This window comes from Pygocentrus nattereri, chromosome 2, assembly GCF_015220715.1.
Source record: "Pygocentrus nattereri isolate fPygNat1 chromosome 2, fPygNat1.pri, whole genome shotgun sequence".
NCBI lineage: Eukaryota > Metazoa > Chordata > Actinopteri > Characiformes > Serrasalmidae > Pygocentrus > Pygocentrus nattereri.
In genome coordinates, this window is record NC_051212.1 from 24628722 (window position 1) to 24643003 (window position 14282).

The following is a 14282-nucleotide window of genomic DNA, read 5'->3' on the forward strand; positions in this document are numbered from 1 at the left end:
AACAGCAAATGACGTATGGTACTGTTTGTGGGCACTCAGCATAAAAGTTGACAGTTTTTCAATTTAAATGCGTGGTGTAACAAAAGTGTTGTTCAGGCTAGTAGAGTGCTTTTCAGTCGTGGTGCTTCACAAACAAAAAACGAAAGAAGTGTGTTTCAGAGAGTTTGAAAAGGCATTGCTTGAAAGCCCCCTTAATGTGCAAAAGCTTAATGTGCAAAAGATATCAGATGCTCTGACTATGTGTAGGTGGAGCGTCTGAGGCCGAGACTAACCATTTAATGACAGATGCTAAGCAGACTGATGTCTTGAGCGTAAGCCTTTTTTTCTTTATCACTGATCACCATCAGAAATAATGGACAGTCATTTTAATAAAAGAACAGATTTTAATAAATTTTTGTTGTTATAAATACATGATTATATTAAACACCTTTTTAAATAAGTTGTAAAAGCACCCTCTGATTCCAAATCAGTGTACAAACGTGTATAAATACTCTTTGCACTTAATAACTCTTATTAAATTAAGCTCAACAAAATCAGATTCATAGCAAATATTCTCCTTCTTCTGAAGTGCAATCGATATAAAGAGGCACGTGAGTTGTTTTGTGCCATCAGTAGAAGCTGCTCAATTGAAGACTACCTCTCCTTATTCCTAATTATCCTAAACTGTTCAGAGATACACTGCAAAACTGACCTCATATTACAGAGAAGGGGCAACTTACACCAAGAGTCTGCATTATAAAGCAATAATTGTGTGTGAATGCAGTCGCTGAGGCCAATGCTAATTCTTTAGTGTACTTTCAATGAAAACCTTTATAACTACATTATGGCTACAGTGTATGTCATGTGTGGTAAAGTTTATAGAAAGTGTGCTCTAGGTTTTCATTTTAGGGAACCCATTCTTTTATAAGCATCGTAATAGGAGTGAAAGCCAATATTATGGTATGTGATCATTTCTATGATCACAAAACTCTGTTTGGTCTACAGTTTACGGATTCTGGATTGTGTGTGTGTTTGTTTGTAGTGGGACTCAGTGATTCAGCAGTTTCTGTTGTTGTGCCATACGCTGTGTGTCCTGAAGAACAGAAGCTGCTGTTACGCTGTCTGCTCATTTGAACGCCTCTGCAAAGCGTGCTAGTGAGCCATTCAGTCCAGTCTATCAAAGCGACATATTGTGTTTATGCATTAGGCACTAACTCTGCTGACTGGCTTGCTTTAAGTCCATTAGGAATTAAATAACAGTGAATAACACTGTATTGCTGTGTAAGTAGCTGACAGGATGTTTGGATGATATATTTGTATTAACAACACATTTACAGACCTGCAGAGCATGGCAGGTACCTCTTTCTCTATGTGTTGTGAGTGTGTGAGAGCATTCTAGGCTCTCCGTATGATGTATTTGCCTTTCTGAAGCTGGGAGACGTAGATTTTGGTTTTGCTACCATCTGTTCTTTTGAACCAGACTTCACCTGCACTGATGGCTGTTATTACTGCCCTGAGAGAGAGAGAGAGAGAGAGAGAGAGAGAGAGAGAGACAGAAAGGAGAGGAGTTAAAAGCAGTAATAGCATTTGATATCAACTCTTACCAGTGTTCAAAATGCAAGGCATTCCTATTACTTTTGGGGGATTATTATGGCTTTATATACCAAAAATAGTCACAGTTTATTTTTACATAAACATTTTTCAACCTCTCCCTGATGACTTCTTTACATATTAGCATTGAAAAAGCATGCCTAATAGCAGTAACATTGTTACTGGTGGAAACTTTAGAGGTTTCGTTGGTTTATTTAAGACTAAAAAAAGCAGGAGAATGCTCTGTACTCTTATTTCTTATTCTATAATACCAGGAGTGCCTGGACTTTAACAATGAGACATTAAGCATCCCTGACACCCAAAAAAAAAATACAATCCAATTTATTCCACCGTCACATCTGAGCTGAGAAGTTGGGAAAACTGAACTCTTAAGGTGGAATATCTGCTTTGCCATCGACTGTCAACTATCTACTGTTAACAGACTGTTGACAGACCTACATAAACATTTGACTAATGCTTCCTGATAAAAAGTTTATTTAATTTCCGATAAACAAGTGATATTTGAATAAGCAGGATTTTTATTCAACCTGATGACAGTTTCTGAATTGCACATATGACAGCATAAGAGCACAGCTTGGTCCAGTAGCCCTACTTAGTGATGCACTGCTTTGGGGTTTCTGGAGTCCATTACAACTCCCAAGTCCTGCTACTGAAATTGACTCCACTTAATTTTAACCAATAGTGCCAGAACCATTCATAAAGGGATATAGTGGAGATGAAACCATCCTTAATATTGTTAACAGCACTATCAAAACCAGGATATTTACTCACATGACTCGGTGCTAAGGTAGGCTAGAGGTGACTATTTAAAAAGCATATTGAGTGCAGCCTTACAACTACACCCAACAAATGTCTTTGTTAGATAATGGGTAGCCTATGTAGTTAATGTAGTTAACATGACATAGAAGTTTGCCAACCAGTAACTTTATGTTGATTTTTGTTTAAACTATGCATATGAACCTCCCCAATTAAGCCCAGTCAGTTATCCTTGGTCAGGCCATATATGGTCATTTATTTGGCCTAATAATATGTGATAAATCGCTGTTGTCGGAAGAAAACCTCGTATCTCCAAAACGGTAACTTTACAGGTGAAGGAAAAAAAACTACTTTACTTTTAACATAAGTCAACGGAACCAGACTTTTTTCCAAGTCATTTTGGGTTATTTCTTTTGGTTCATTCTTCATGAAATTTACACACAATGTATAGGACAACAGGCATTTTCAAATTATGTCAAAAACTGAAAAACCTTTTTTCTGACAACAGTGAAATATAAGTAGATTACATTACATTACTCTCATAACTGTTATGGTAGGCTGTATCTTTGTGATTTTAGTTTTGATGGTTAATCTGACTAATAACAGACGGATATTGGTCAAAAGAATTTGCCAACATTCACATCCCTAGGCATAATATAAGCATAGCATTACAATTAAACAAGTTTGTGGAACCGTGCCTTTAAGATCCATATATATAAATTACCTCTAGTCTGACTGGCAGTACTGGCCCTGTATTGTGCCTAAAACACTCCTTATGTGAATTGCCAGCCCTAAACTGCTGCTAGCTGAATAGGCAGTTATATGTAGACGTGTTGGTTTTTTGCGACATCACAAAATGGTACATCCAAAACAGGCTGTTTTCTGAGCTTGGTTTTCATATAAGGACTACAGTAACTGGGGAGTAGAAACTGTACATTTTGAAGCTTTAACAATATTTACACACTACATCAAACTAATTTTCAAAGAGTGAGGAAAATGTGGCTTCTCATTATATGGGTCCGTTAAGGATGTGAAACTGCTTCCTGCAGAGGTACATTTACCAGCACAGTGTCAGATTTAATTCAGTTTATAAGTGTGGTAGTTCTGATGATTTCACATCAGTGTCACAGCATTGTTTTACTGCAGATTAAATAGACCTTGCACAAAAAATAACAGAAAGCAAGAGAGAAATGTAGGGGGTAGATGAGATACTGACTGTGCCGGGCTGTCATCAGAGACTTCCAGTAGAACGCTGTTCCCCTTAGAGAATCGCTCTCCCTCATAGAACAGCGTGCCTCCTTCACACCGCACTGACAACTGACGACCTGCCAGAGAGAGTGAGATAAGAGGTAGGGGTGTTTAAGAAAAGAAATTAACTGTATAATGAAATGCGCCACCCTAAGCATACTGACTCTGTCATAAGAACAGCTCCATTTTTGACAGTTTGAGCTTTTTATAACTTAAATTGAAAGCTAACATGCCTGTTGGGCATTTTTGCAGCTTTTAGAGATAACAAAGAGAGTGAAACACCTTGAAGTTTTGAGCTGGATGGATCAAAACAGTGTAAACCACTAAAGTTTTTCTCTTCTTCTGAAAGTCTTGACAGCTATAATGTGCAACCCTGCAGTGGCTGTAGTGTAGCTGTATGTAGTCTAGTTCTACTTTACATTTTTATTAGCCTTTTTAACCTGTTCACACTTTGTGAGCTATATGAACAATGCCAAAGTAGCAATATAAGTTACACTATTTTTTCTTTAATGGACTAAACATAAATTCTTAAATAAAAAATCTGTTGCCTATTTATTTGTCACACATCAAATAAAGTGCTACATTGAAAGTAAGAGGCAAAAGGCTATTTAGTACATACTTCATGGGTCATACACAGTTATGCTACATTTCAGTCTACACCACTGTGCAGAAGCTAGAGACTACCCTTCATTTATTTAAGTCAAAACAGCGATTAAGTTATTCATTTTTAAGTGTCAAGCAAAAAAGCAGAAAGCATTTGACAGAAATTTGCATAAAATCCTCAATAAATATAACATAAAATAGATCTACTAAGTTTCTTTTCAGGTGACTTGCTTTCAGGTAATCGAAGAAATCTGCAGGGATTTCTTTCACACCTCCGAAGTTCAGCCTTAAACGTTGCTTGCATTTTCTTACAGTCCAAGCAATCCCAAACACATCCAATGATGCTGAAGTCTGGAGTCTGTGGTTTTCAGTTCATTGTTAGGAAATGATGTGCTAAGAAGCTTCTTATCTCTAATCTCTTCATAAATAACTTGAACAGAAATGCTTTTTGACTAGAAATGAAATAAATGAAGGGTGGTCTTTGACTTTTCCACAGTACTGTAGGTGCAGCAGCAGCACTCAAATGCAGCATGAGAGTACCTACTTGACTCATGTTATTTACCTCATGTAACTGCATCACAGATCAGCCAAAAATCAAAATAATAAATTGGCCAACTGCAGTGCATCCCTACCTAAAGGTCTGTGTGTACTTTCTAGTTGCCCCAGGCTTGTCAAACACAGTATCTCAGACCTCATCAACAGACATACCCCTCACTAATTGAACGCACATACACACCCATGTATTTGCTTTGGAGGATGCATCCTGTAATGGATGCATAAACTCACACGCATTCACACTCTTTCCTCTGAGGTAATTGCGAGCGATAATGAGTTATTTGAATTAAACATGTTATGGATTCTCTCTTATCAGCTGAAGGCATTGTAGTTAAACGAGGCTTACTCTAGAAGAAAGTGAGAGAGAACGAGAAAGAGAGAGTCTTAATTTTAGCCATAATATCCACTGAGACTTTCTGGAGAGGCAAATTATGGCTGAAATATGCTTGGCTCGTGGCTAGAGCTTTGATAGGGAGTGAATTTATCCACATGCAATGAATTAAAGGCAGTCAGAGCCATGGTGCAGTTCAAAGTGTTAGTTTGTGCTGAAACAGATTATTATGACTATTACAGGCATGCCTCTTGGGTGACCTCTGACCTCTACGGTAGGGAATAAACAGCTGCCTGAGGAGACAGAGAGTGACTTCTATGGATTAGGAAGCAAGATGGCACAGGATGATGGGGATACACACATCACACACAGACACGCACGCACACATCGATTAACTGCTGAGCGCCGTGCTGAAACTTACTTTCTGACTTCTTCTTCAAGGGCATGAGTGCAGCTTTAGCCTAAAGATAAAGACAAAGATACAGCAATCAAAATTCCATTTCCAATTCCAGCATGCACATACAAACACACATGAAGGGTTTTTTTGTTTGTTTTTATTTTTGGCTCGAAGTCTAATTGCCACAGGACCAGAGCATCCGTTGAAAGCATAATTAACCCAAAAAATCAATTTTCTTAGAAGACAAAATCATTTTAATACACACTGAGACAGATTTACTTAAATAGGGGCTAATTAGTCATTCCTCAGGCCATCAGGGGTGACTCATTTCGCAGGTTATGTTCTAAGAACTTTCATGCAAATAAACATATGCGCAACTTCTAAATTAACAAGTAACTCACACAATACAAACCGCTGCTTGGCTCACATGTTTTTGTATGGATGCCTATTTCAGCCAGGATAAGAAAAAAATAACTTTTTAAAATATTTTCTGTTAATGATTTTAATTGTGACTCAAGCCAAAATAATAACTTATTTTTGCAACAATTTGACATAGTAAGTGAAATAATGTTGTAAAAATAAGAAGAAGGTCTCATCAAAGGATGGCTGTGACATCCTTTCTGCTACAGAAGCCACAAAGTAACAAAATAACACACACAGCAAAAACCAGTTTGTCAGTTCAACCTAAAAAATAGTTCATGTGGTAACAAGTAACTGACCTTATTTAATTCAACCTATATATATATAGGTTATATAGGTATATATAACCTATATATATGTATATAGGTATATATACACACATAATTTTAGTTGAGCAATGTAGACAATGATAAATAAGCAAGGCCTGTAACATAAACACAAAACACACATTTTTCCCTCAAACATACCTTTACATCAGCCATGTATCTAACATGCTTTCTGGGCATTAAGTGTATGATTTCACTTGCTGATTTCGCTGAGTGAGCATGCAGAAGCTAACTGTGTTTTATTCACTCTTTTCCGTGGAGTGTACCTTCATGCTTCAGGCTAGATGAAGTTAATGGGCTCCAGAGATCTCTCAGTGCTGACGGTGCTTATTAGTATCATGTCTTTTTCAGTCATTTTGCAACTCTTTTTGTAATGTGACTATTCCTGGAAACTTGGCTGGGTGCTGTTTTGACATGACAGACTGAGTGACAAACTATTTAAAATAGCCCAATGAAAGACTGAAACTAGTTGGATTTCATAGTGTAGCTGACTTAATTAATTGTCTGCTGGTTAATCATTACCTTACATATTCGGAAAAGCAGTTTGTGATGGTGCAAAATGTTAATAAATTTACCCCATAAAGTGTAAAGAATTTCAGTTGCAGTGCAGAAGTGCTGAGATTTTTTTGGGTCTTTTTAAGGCATTTCATGTGTGTTTTAGAATAAAAGAAAAGATTTCAATTTATGTCAGTTTGTTTTATAGCACGTTATATATTAAAGCATTATGTTATAAAGATATGTTATAAAGCATAAAATCTAACTGTGTTCAATTCACAGTGTGTATTGACTCTCAACCTATATTAAAGATTAAAAAAAATACTACTGATATCTTATCATAACATCCATAACACACACACACACACACACACACACCAGGCAGAAATAAGCAGTTAAATTCTGATAATGGATGACTGGGTGGGGGATGACAAGTGAATACCTTCTTGATGGCTGTCCAGTCCTCCAGTATATCAATGTCCCTCAGCATGTACACTATGTATGGACCTGAGATACAGAGAGAGGGAGAGAAAGAGAGAGAAATGGCCATGTAGAGTGTGAGAGGGATGAAAAATGTAATGCCGACATAACTCCAATGAAAGAGGGATGGTGGTGGAATCCCTAAAGGCAGGACAGGTACTGGCGCATGCAAAGGAAGAAAGAGAATGATGGACTTCTGTGGAAGTTTGAATGTATTACCTGATACAAGTGCAGGCTTTTTTTTTCTCTCTTGACGGGCAAGTTGACTTCTTCTCTTACACTTCTTCATTCTCACTTCATCACTCCACCACTCTGAAAGAGCGTGAGAGAGGCTGATTCATATCTCTGCGTGTGTGTGTATGAGTGTGCATGAGTGTTTGCATGTCAATGTCATACCAAAACCTTTTTTTATCTTCTACACCATTTAAAAACACCAGCAGCCCTTTACATTGCGTGTATACTTCATTTAGAATAGACCAAACAGAAAAGCTCCAAAATTACTAGGAATAAAATCTCATTGCATCAACTTGCATTAAGTTAAATATTTTCATTCTCTATTAAGTTACTGCTTTAGAGACACAAGATTTTTAAGACCTTTTTTTTTGCACGTATCTGCACGTTGCTATGGCCACGTGTAAAGCATGTACCTGAGGTGATGTCTACACTCTGTTTGTCCTCCTCTAGTCTGCGGATCTTCTCCAACAGTTCTGTCTTCATGGCATCAAACAACAGGGTTCTCTCACTCTGCACATCCAAATGCACACTTTTAAAAACAATGCACTCTCAGGCCAACACTTTCCACAAAAATCACAATTCACACCTGACACCTACAGCTGGCAGTAAACTTCAAACAAAAATAACATTCTGAAGCGTGCCTTTTTGGCGAAAACTATATTTTTTCAATTCGTACGGTGCAGTGTGCACTGCTTACTGAACAGAAATCCTAAACGCTGCCCTGTTCGTTCTGACATCTCCCCTGGCTGTGACTGGTCCACTGCACAAAGTTGGCTCTTAACAGTGCTGAGTTCTATTTAAATATACGTATAGCAGAAGGTTGGGCAGTAGCTCGTTTTCGTTTACAACTTTCTTTGTCTGAAGTTTACTGCCAGCTTAATTGTGTGTTCTACACATGCTGAATAATGTTACCTCCAGATGTTGTTTTGCTCCCTGTATCTCACACTCGTACTTGTGTCTGATCACCTGAAGACACAATTCTCTGTACACACCTACACATAACAACAAAAAACACACAAGTCTTTAAATCCTTCCCTCCAGTGCAGTAACTTATCCTTTAGAATTTACAGCTAACAAAAGTATGTTGTAATTTTAGAATAATTTTTCATCACTCTAAGCTCATTGTTAGAAGTGGAGAAATCCTAAGAAAGTGCAGATTCTAAACTTTTGACTGATACCACTTTTGTGGTTTTTGAAAATGAAATATTATACTATGATTTACATTTGATGAAAAGTTCTTGCTGTGCCTGTGTGATTTTTGTCATGCACTGTCATTCATTGGCATCTAAACAAACAAAAACTCAGATGTGAAGCTTCAATTATGTCAATACAGAATGCAAAAAAAATGAATGTAAATGTAATTCTTTATACAACCATGCAGCTAATTATGTAATTACATTTAAAGAGTACAACAAAGTATTAATAATAACTCTAACCCTCTAAAGGGTTAAAATGTGGTTTAAGACCAGCTATGTATTGTTGTAAAGGTAACTTGCTAAATAGTGAACAACAGAAGTATAGTAGACTACAGCTCAGCAGTGTATTCATCGATGCTCCTTGAAAGCACAGACACAGTGAAATGCAAAAGTTTGGGTGCTCCTAGTCCAATTGCATGTGGAAAAAAGCACAAACACAAATTTATGCACATTCCCCCCCCAATATGTTAAAGTTAATAAATAGATGTTGTACATTAACGTGCAACAAAAAAAAGGTTTGTTCACTTAATAAATCAAAAAAATGTGTCATCTGATTGAGTGCACTCACCCTTTTGCATATGACTGCATGCCATTCAATACTGAGTTCAGCAGTTCAGCTGTACAAAGCTGACTGGGCTACAGTGGGGATTTCTGCACTGTACTGAAAACCCAAGGTGAATCAACTATAAATTTCTTCAATTTGTTACAGCTAAAATATTTTAAATTAGCTTAATGATTTTAGGTATATATTTAATCTCTTAAAATCCCAGGCTTATTGCATTCTAAGGCTTATTTTCAGTAGCAACATAGAAATCAATGCAAACTGGCATTTAATCTTCAGTTACAGGAGTGAGAAATAGACGTCTGCACCCACAGGTCCTGGTTATTTAAAGCGTTAAGTCAATCAAGTTCACTTAGTTTATCTTAAAGTATAAGTGATTAAAAAGGCATTTTTCACATGAAAGTTACCAATATTTAAGTGTTACCTGCAACTTGTGTGCGTAGCTGCATATTGTGTTGAAGGGTGGCCAGTGGCTCTCGGTACTCTCCTGCTTTACCCGTCAACACCTCGTCCAGCTTCACTTTCACCTGGTCGAGTCTTTCTCGGAACAGTCTACACATAACAGCAAAGGACAAAAAGGTGCCCTACTAAATGCAGCCTACCACACACATTTAGTCTATATTTTCCTGATATTAAAAAAGTTTTGGTCTGAATTAAATTGTGTCGTGTGATGTAGTAGATCCATTCAAAGAAGAGCAATCTTACTTGTCTTTAAGTTCCAGAAACTGCTTTTCTAGGTCAGACATCTCATCCAGACACTCCATTCTCCTCCTCTCACAATCTTCATCATCCATCTCTGAAAGAAAATAACAGGAATACTCATTTACTATCCATCCTATACACAGTATATATAGTAGTTGGTCATATATATATATATATATATATATATATATATATATATATATAGTATAACTGACAGATGATTATTAGGTGTCAAAAAGAAATAGGATTGGTGCCATAAAAACATACATAAAAAGTTTCAGTACTGGCGAAATCATGTCAATGTGTATTTTCACTTACATTTCCATTATGTACCTCTCTGTTGGAAATGTGTAATTGCACACAATGTGTTGAAGAACATTTTACTGGCTTACACATTACACACCTGAACTCTCCTCATCTTCCTCTTCATCTTCTTCTGCTTCACTCTCCTCCAGGTCACTATCTCGCTCCTCTCCGCTCTCCTCCATCGTCTCTTCTGCCTCTACTCCCTGCCTTTCCCTCTCATCCTCCACGTCTCCATTAGCATGAGGCACTTCAGAATCTGCCTCCGTCTCCATCTCCTCCTCCGGTTCTCTGGGAGCAGGCTGGGCTGGCATCGCTGCTGTACAAGCCCTCTATTTACTGTGTGTAACAACAGGTACACATGCTGTTTATTATATGCCACAACTACTAGCATGTGTCACAGTGATATTTTGGGCAAAAGGATCATGCAGATCAGCACACAGTATAAAATATGACCACACATACAGATATATACAGGCACCCTGTGGTTATGTTAGGTTGAAATATGAGTGAAAATAAGTACACATCCTCTACACAGGACACACTTCTTCACAATTACAGAAAAGCAGAGACAGTAAGTGAAATGCTAATAAAAACAGAACAGTAGCTGGCACATTCTGCTTGACCTGTATTTAATTGAAAACAGAACACAATATTTGAAGTTTTACTCTATGAACTTTTTGTAAATATATGCTCATTCCAAATTAGATGCCTGCAACATAAACACCAAAAAATCTTGGACAGAAGCATGTTTACCACTGTATTACATCACCATTCTTTTTAAAAGCACTTAATAATCGTTTGGGGACTGAAGACCCTGAATGATTCAGTTTTGAAGTGTATTCGTTTCTGCCGTTCTACAGTTATACAAGACTTCAGCTGTCCAACTGCACAAGGCCTTCACTGTTGTGTTTTTCCACTTCATAATGTGCCACATGGTTTCAATAGACTATTCTCACACTTCTGCATTTGTTAATTCAGAAGCATGAATAGTAACATTAAATTACTTTGGGTCACATTGTAAACCAGGAGCATGGCTGTTTCTGAAAAGGATCATCCAAAAGACAGCATATGTTACAAAAGTGTTTATATCTTTCAATGTAATGGTGCCTTTGCAGATGTGCAAGTTACCCAATAATACCCCTGCATACCATGACAAATCCTGGTTTTTTAAATTTATGCTAGTAACAATCTGGAAGGTCATTTGAAGGTCAGGTGTGGTTTTTGACCTTGCAGAGACTGTTCTGGATTCCCTCCATCTTTTAATATTATGCACCCTAGAGGGTGAAATACGTAAAATCCTTGCAGTAGCTCAGTAAACTGTTGGATATTTTTGCTAATGCATGTTTTTGGCCAAGTGGTGAGCCTCGAACCATCCTTGTTCATGAAATACTAGGCCAGGGATATCCAATTTTACCCACAAAGGGCCAGTGTGGCTAGAGGTTTTCACTCAAAACAAGCTGGAGCACACCTGCTTCCACTTTTTTAATCAGTTGGTTTCAATCTTCAAATTGCTGATTAGGTCATCTAATGCTTTTTTTGAATGAAACCCTGAAGCTACACCGGCCCTCTGTTAATAAGATTGGACACCCTTGTACTAGCTCTTTCTGGGATGCTCCTTTTATATGCACACACACACACACACACACACACACACACATATATATAAGCATGATTACATCACCTGTTTGATTATTTCACAATGTTTCTAGACTTAAATTGAACCTGTCTCAACTTTCTGGAATGTGTTGCAGCATCAATTTTACAATGGGAATGTATTTCTAGAAATCAGTGAAATCAGTTGTTAATCTAAAACATTATTACAATATTAAATGTCATGTATTTATATACTGCTTTTGTTTAAAAACAGGTCAAAATGGATTTACTAGCTGCTTTCTTTTTTTGTTTGCATTTCACATATTGTCCCATTTTTTTCCCAACTGGGTTTGGAGATCCATTCTCCAAAGTAATAATAAATAGGATATACTATTATACTATAAGGAGTTGGACCTTAAAAAATAATGGAAAAATAATGCTGATGATCCTGCTGATTATTATAATTAATCTATATTTAAACAGAAATTTTCTAATAATTTGGTTCCAAATCAGCATGATACATAAACACAACTCACAAACTCAGACATCAGACATCCCTCGCAAATTAGTGTGTTCTCTACAAGTCCCAAAGGTATCCAGATACCCCTTCTAATAAGAAAGGCATACAGCTTGTGTGATCTCCATAGAAAAGCATTTCCAACAATACTGGGATGCTCTGGAGCAGCTGCATATCAGGCTAAGGTCACCATGCCTAATGTCAAGTGATGGCTAGAGGTGTATGAAGGGCACCAGCATTAGGCTGTGGAGCAGTGGAAATGTAGGTTTCAGGGATGAGTGTTGAGCGGTGTTTGTGATACAAAACTGTTCATCTAATATCAGTACCTGACCTCACTAAAGCTCTTGTGGCTGTATCAAACTCTCACATATAGTGCAAAGCCTTAACAGAACATTAGAGGCTGTTACTGCAGGAAAGAAGGAGCAAATGCCCTTCTAATACCCTCGATTTCATAAGATGTGTTTTATGAGCAGGTTTTGGACAGCGGTGCACTACGTGGCCACAAAGTGATGTTGAATGTTTCGGACCCTGTGGTCTCCACTCTTTTGGTAAATACAGGAAGGTGGTGAGTTGAGCTTCTATGAAAGCGATAGTGAGCACTGTAACTTCTACAGAGGATGAGAAAGTAGTCTACACATTTGGAAAAAAAACAACATATAAATCATCATTATATGCTCCAAATCATCATTTCATAGAAGAAAAAGGCTTTTAAAAGATGGTTCAAGGGTCCTTTAGTAAAGGCTTTTTTTTTCAAAAAGGTTCTATATATATACCCATGTATAGCACACATTCCATCAATCTGAAGAACCATTTCGCCTTGCAAATAGTTCTATACAGAACCCATGATTCTAAATAGAACCACTGCCTTTAGTAAAGAAACCCTAAAGAAAAAAAGTTTTAAGGGTGCAACGTTGCATCAACCCTAAACTTGCCCCCATCGATCTGACAAGCCCAATACAGAGAGACGTTCCCAAAGTTAGGGTGAGTCGAAGTAATGCTAGGTTAAGTAACGTTAGCTAACGTTAGGGACTCCGTCGCTTCACAGCAAGAGCTTAAACTATATTAACGATGAAGTCTTAGTGGTTTTAAGCTGAACCCGGGCTTGTGGCTCACTCATCATTTCTGACTTTGCTCAGAAGCGCTAGCTAGCATCTTAGCAGCGTCTGTGAACACACAAAGTTACATCTAACTAACAGCTTTACAGCGGAGAGAGCAGCGTTTTATCAACGAAACGGCCCATTCTGCACCCGTCCGAGTCTAAGAACAATGTGAGCATTACAAAGAAGTAATAAAGCCGTTATTACTGCAGGGCTAGCGCTGCTGCCCTTCACAAACCTCACAGCCGTCAGTTGGCTTAGGGATTAGCCGAGGGATGCGGCCAACAAGAGAAAGAAAGAGTAACGTTAAGAGGGACACACTTTCGGCCGCAACTTAAATCACAAATGAACACTATCCGATGTGCTTACCTCGCGCTTAGTTTGTGTTCGGGTCACGTAAGAGATAAAACATAAATATACAGGTCGGAATATCTAAACCGAGTCAAGTGGGACAAGTTCTACTTCCTCAGGATTGTATCTCCGCACGTTGCACTTTTGGCGCTAGCCAATCCGAGGACGCCTCAGAATCCGGTGGTCCAATAGAAGAGAAGAAAGCACACATCGGTGAGTCATCGCTGGCAAAAGAAACCTCGAGTCGACCAATAGGGGGTGTAGACGAACAGGTCCAACTGATGTAACTGGAATTGAGTTCCTGAACTGCCCTTTCGCCAATATACAGCGAGCAACGGAGAACAGGACACGGTGTCGATGCGATGAAGTGTTCTGATGAGTTGTGATAAATTCTCGGAATGTCCTGCCGTACCGCATAACTTAAGGTAGCGCTCTACATAAAACTGTAGGTAGGACGTTTTGATGGCCTGTAGTACCCTATCAGAAAATGCTACCAGCACTGAAATCTATAACCTAGGTAGGA

At 38.0% G+C, this 14282-nt stretch overlaps 1 protein-coding gene across 1 annotated transcript; it reads right to left on the reverse strand.

The window, feature by feature from the left end:
* Positions 1-368: 368 nt before the first annotated feature.
* Positions 369-13893, reverse strand: brms1 (BRMS1 transcriptional repressor and anoikis regulator). Its single transcript, XM_017699590.2, has 11 exons — positions 13778-13893; positions 10299-10537; positions 9899-9989; positions 9618-9745; positions 8348-8427; positions 7849-7945; positions 7421-7513; positions 7164-7228; positions 5505-5544; positions 3563-3671; positions 369-1492 (listed from the first exon to the last, which is right to left on the reverse strand). Exons 2-11 carry the CDS (start codon positions 10510-10512, stop codon positions 1375-1377), a joined length of 1035 nt encoding a protein of 344 aa, XP_017555079.1. The 5' UTR covers positions 10513-10537; positions 13778-13893; the 3' UTR covers positions 369-1374.
* Between the last annotated feature and the right edge of the window lie 389 nt (positions 13894-14282).

Bases quoted from the DNA above. Each gene is read 5' to 3' on its own strand.
- brms1 (XM_017699590.2), bottom strand. From the start codon at position 10,512: ATGCCAGCCCAGCCTGCTCCCAGAGAACCGGAGGAGGAGATGGAGACG. The intron at 7,514-7,848 runs GTACATGCTTTA...ACGCTCTTTCAG, and splicing joins GAGTGTAGACATCACCTCAG to AGTGGTGGAGTGATGAAGTG. The intron at 3,672-5,504 runs GTAAGTTTCAGC...TCTCTCTGGCAG, and splicing joins CTTGAAGAAGAAGTCAGAAA to GTCGTCAGTTGTCAGTGCGG.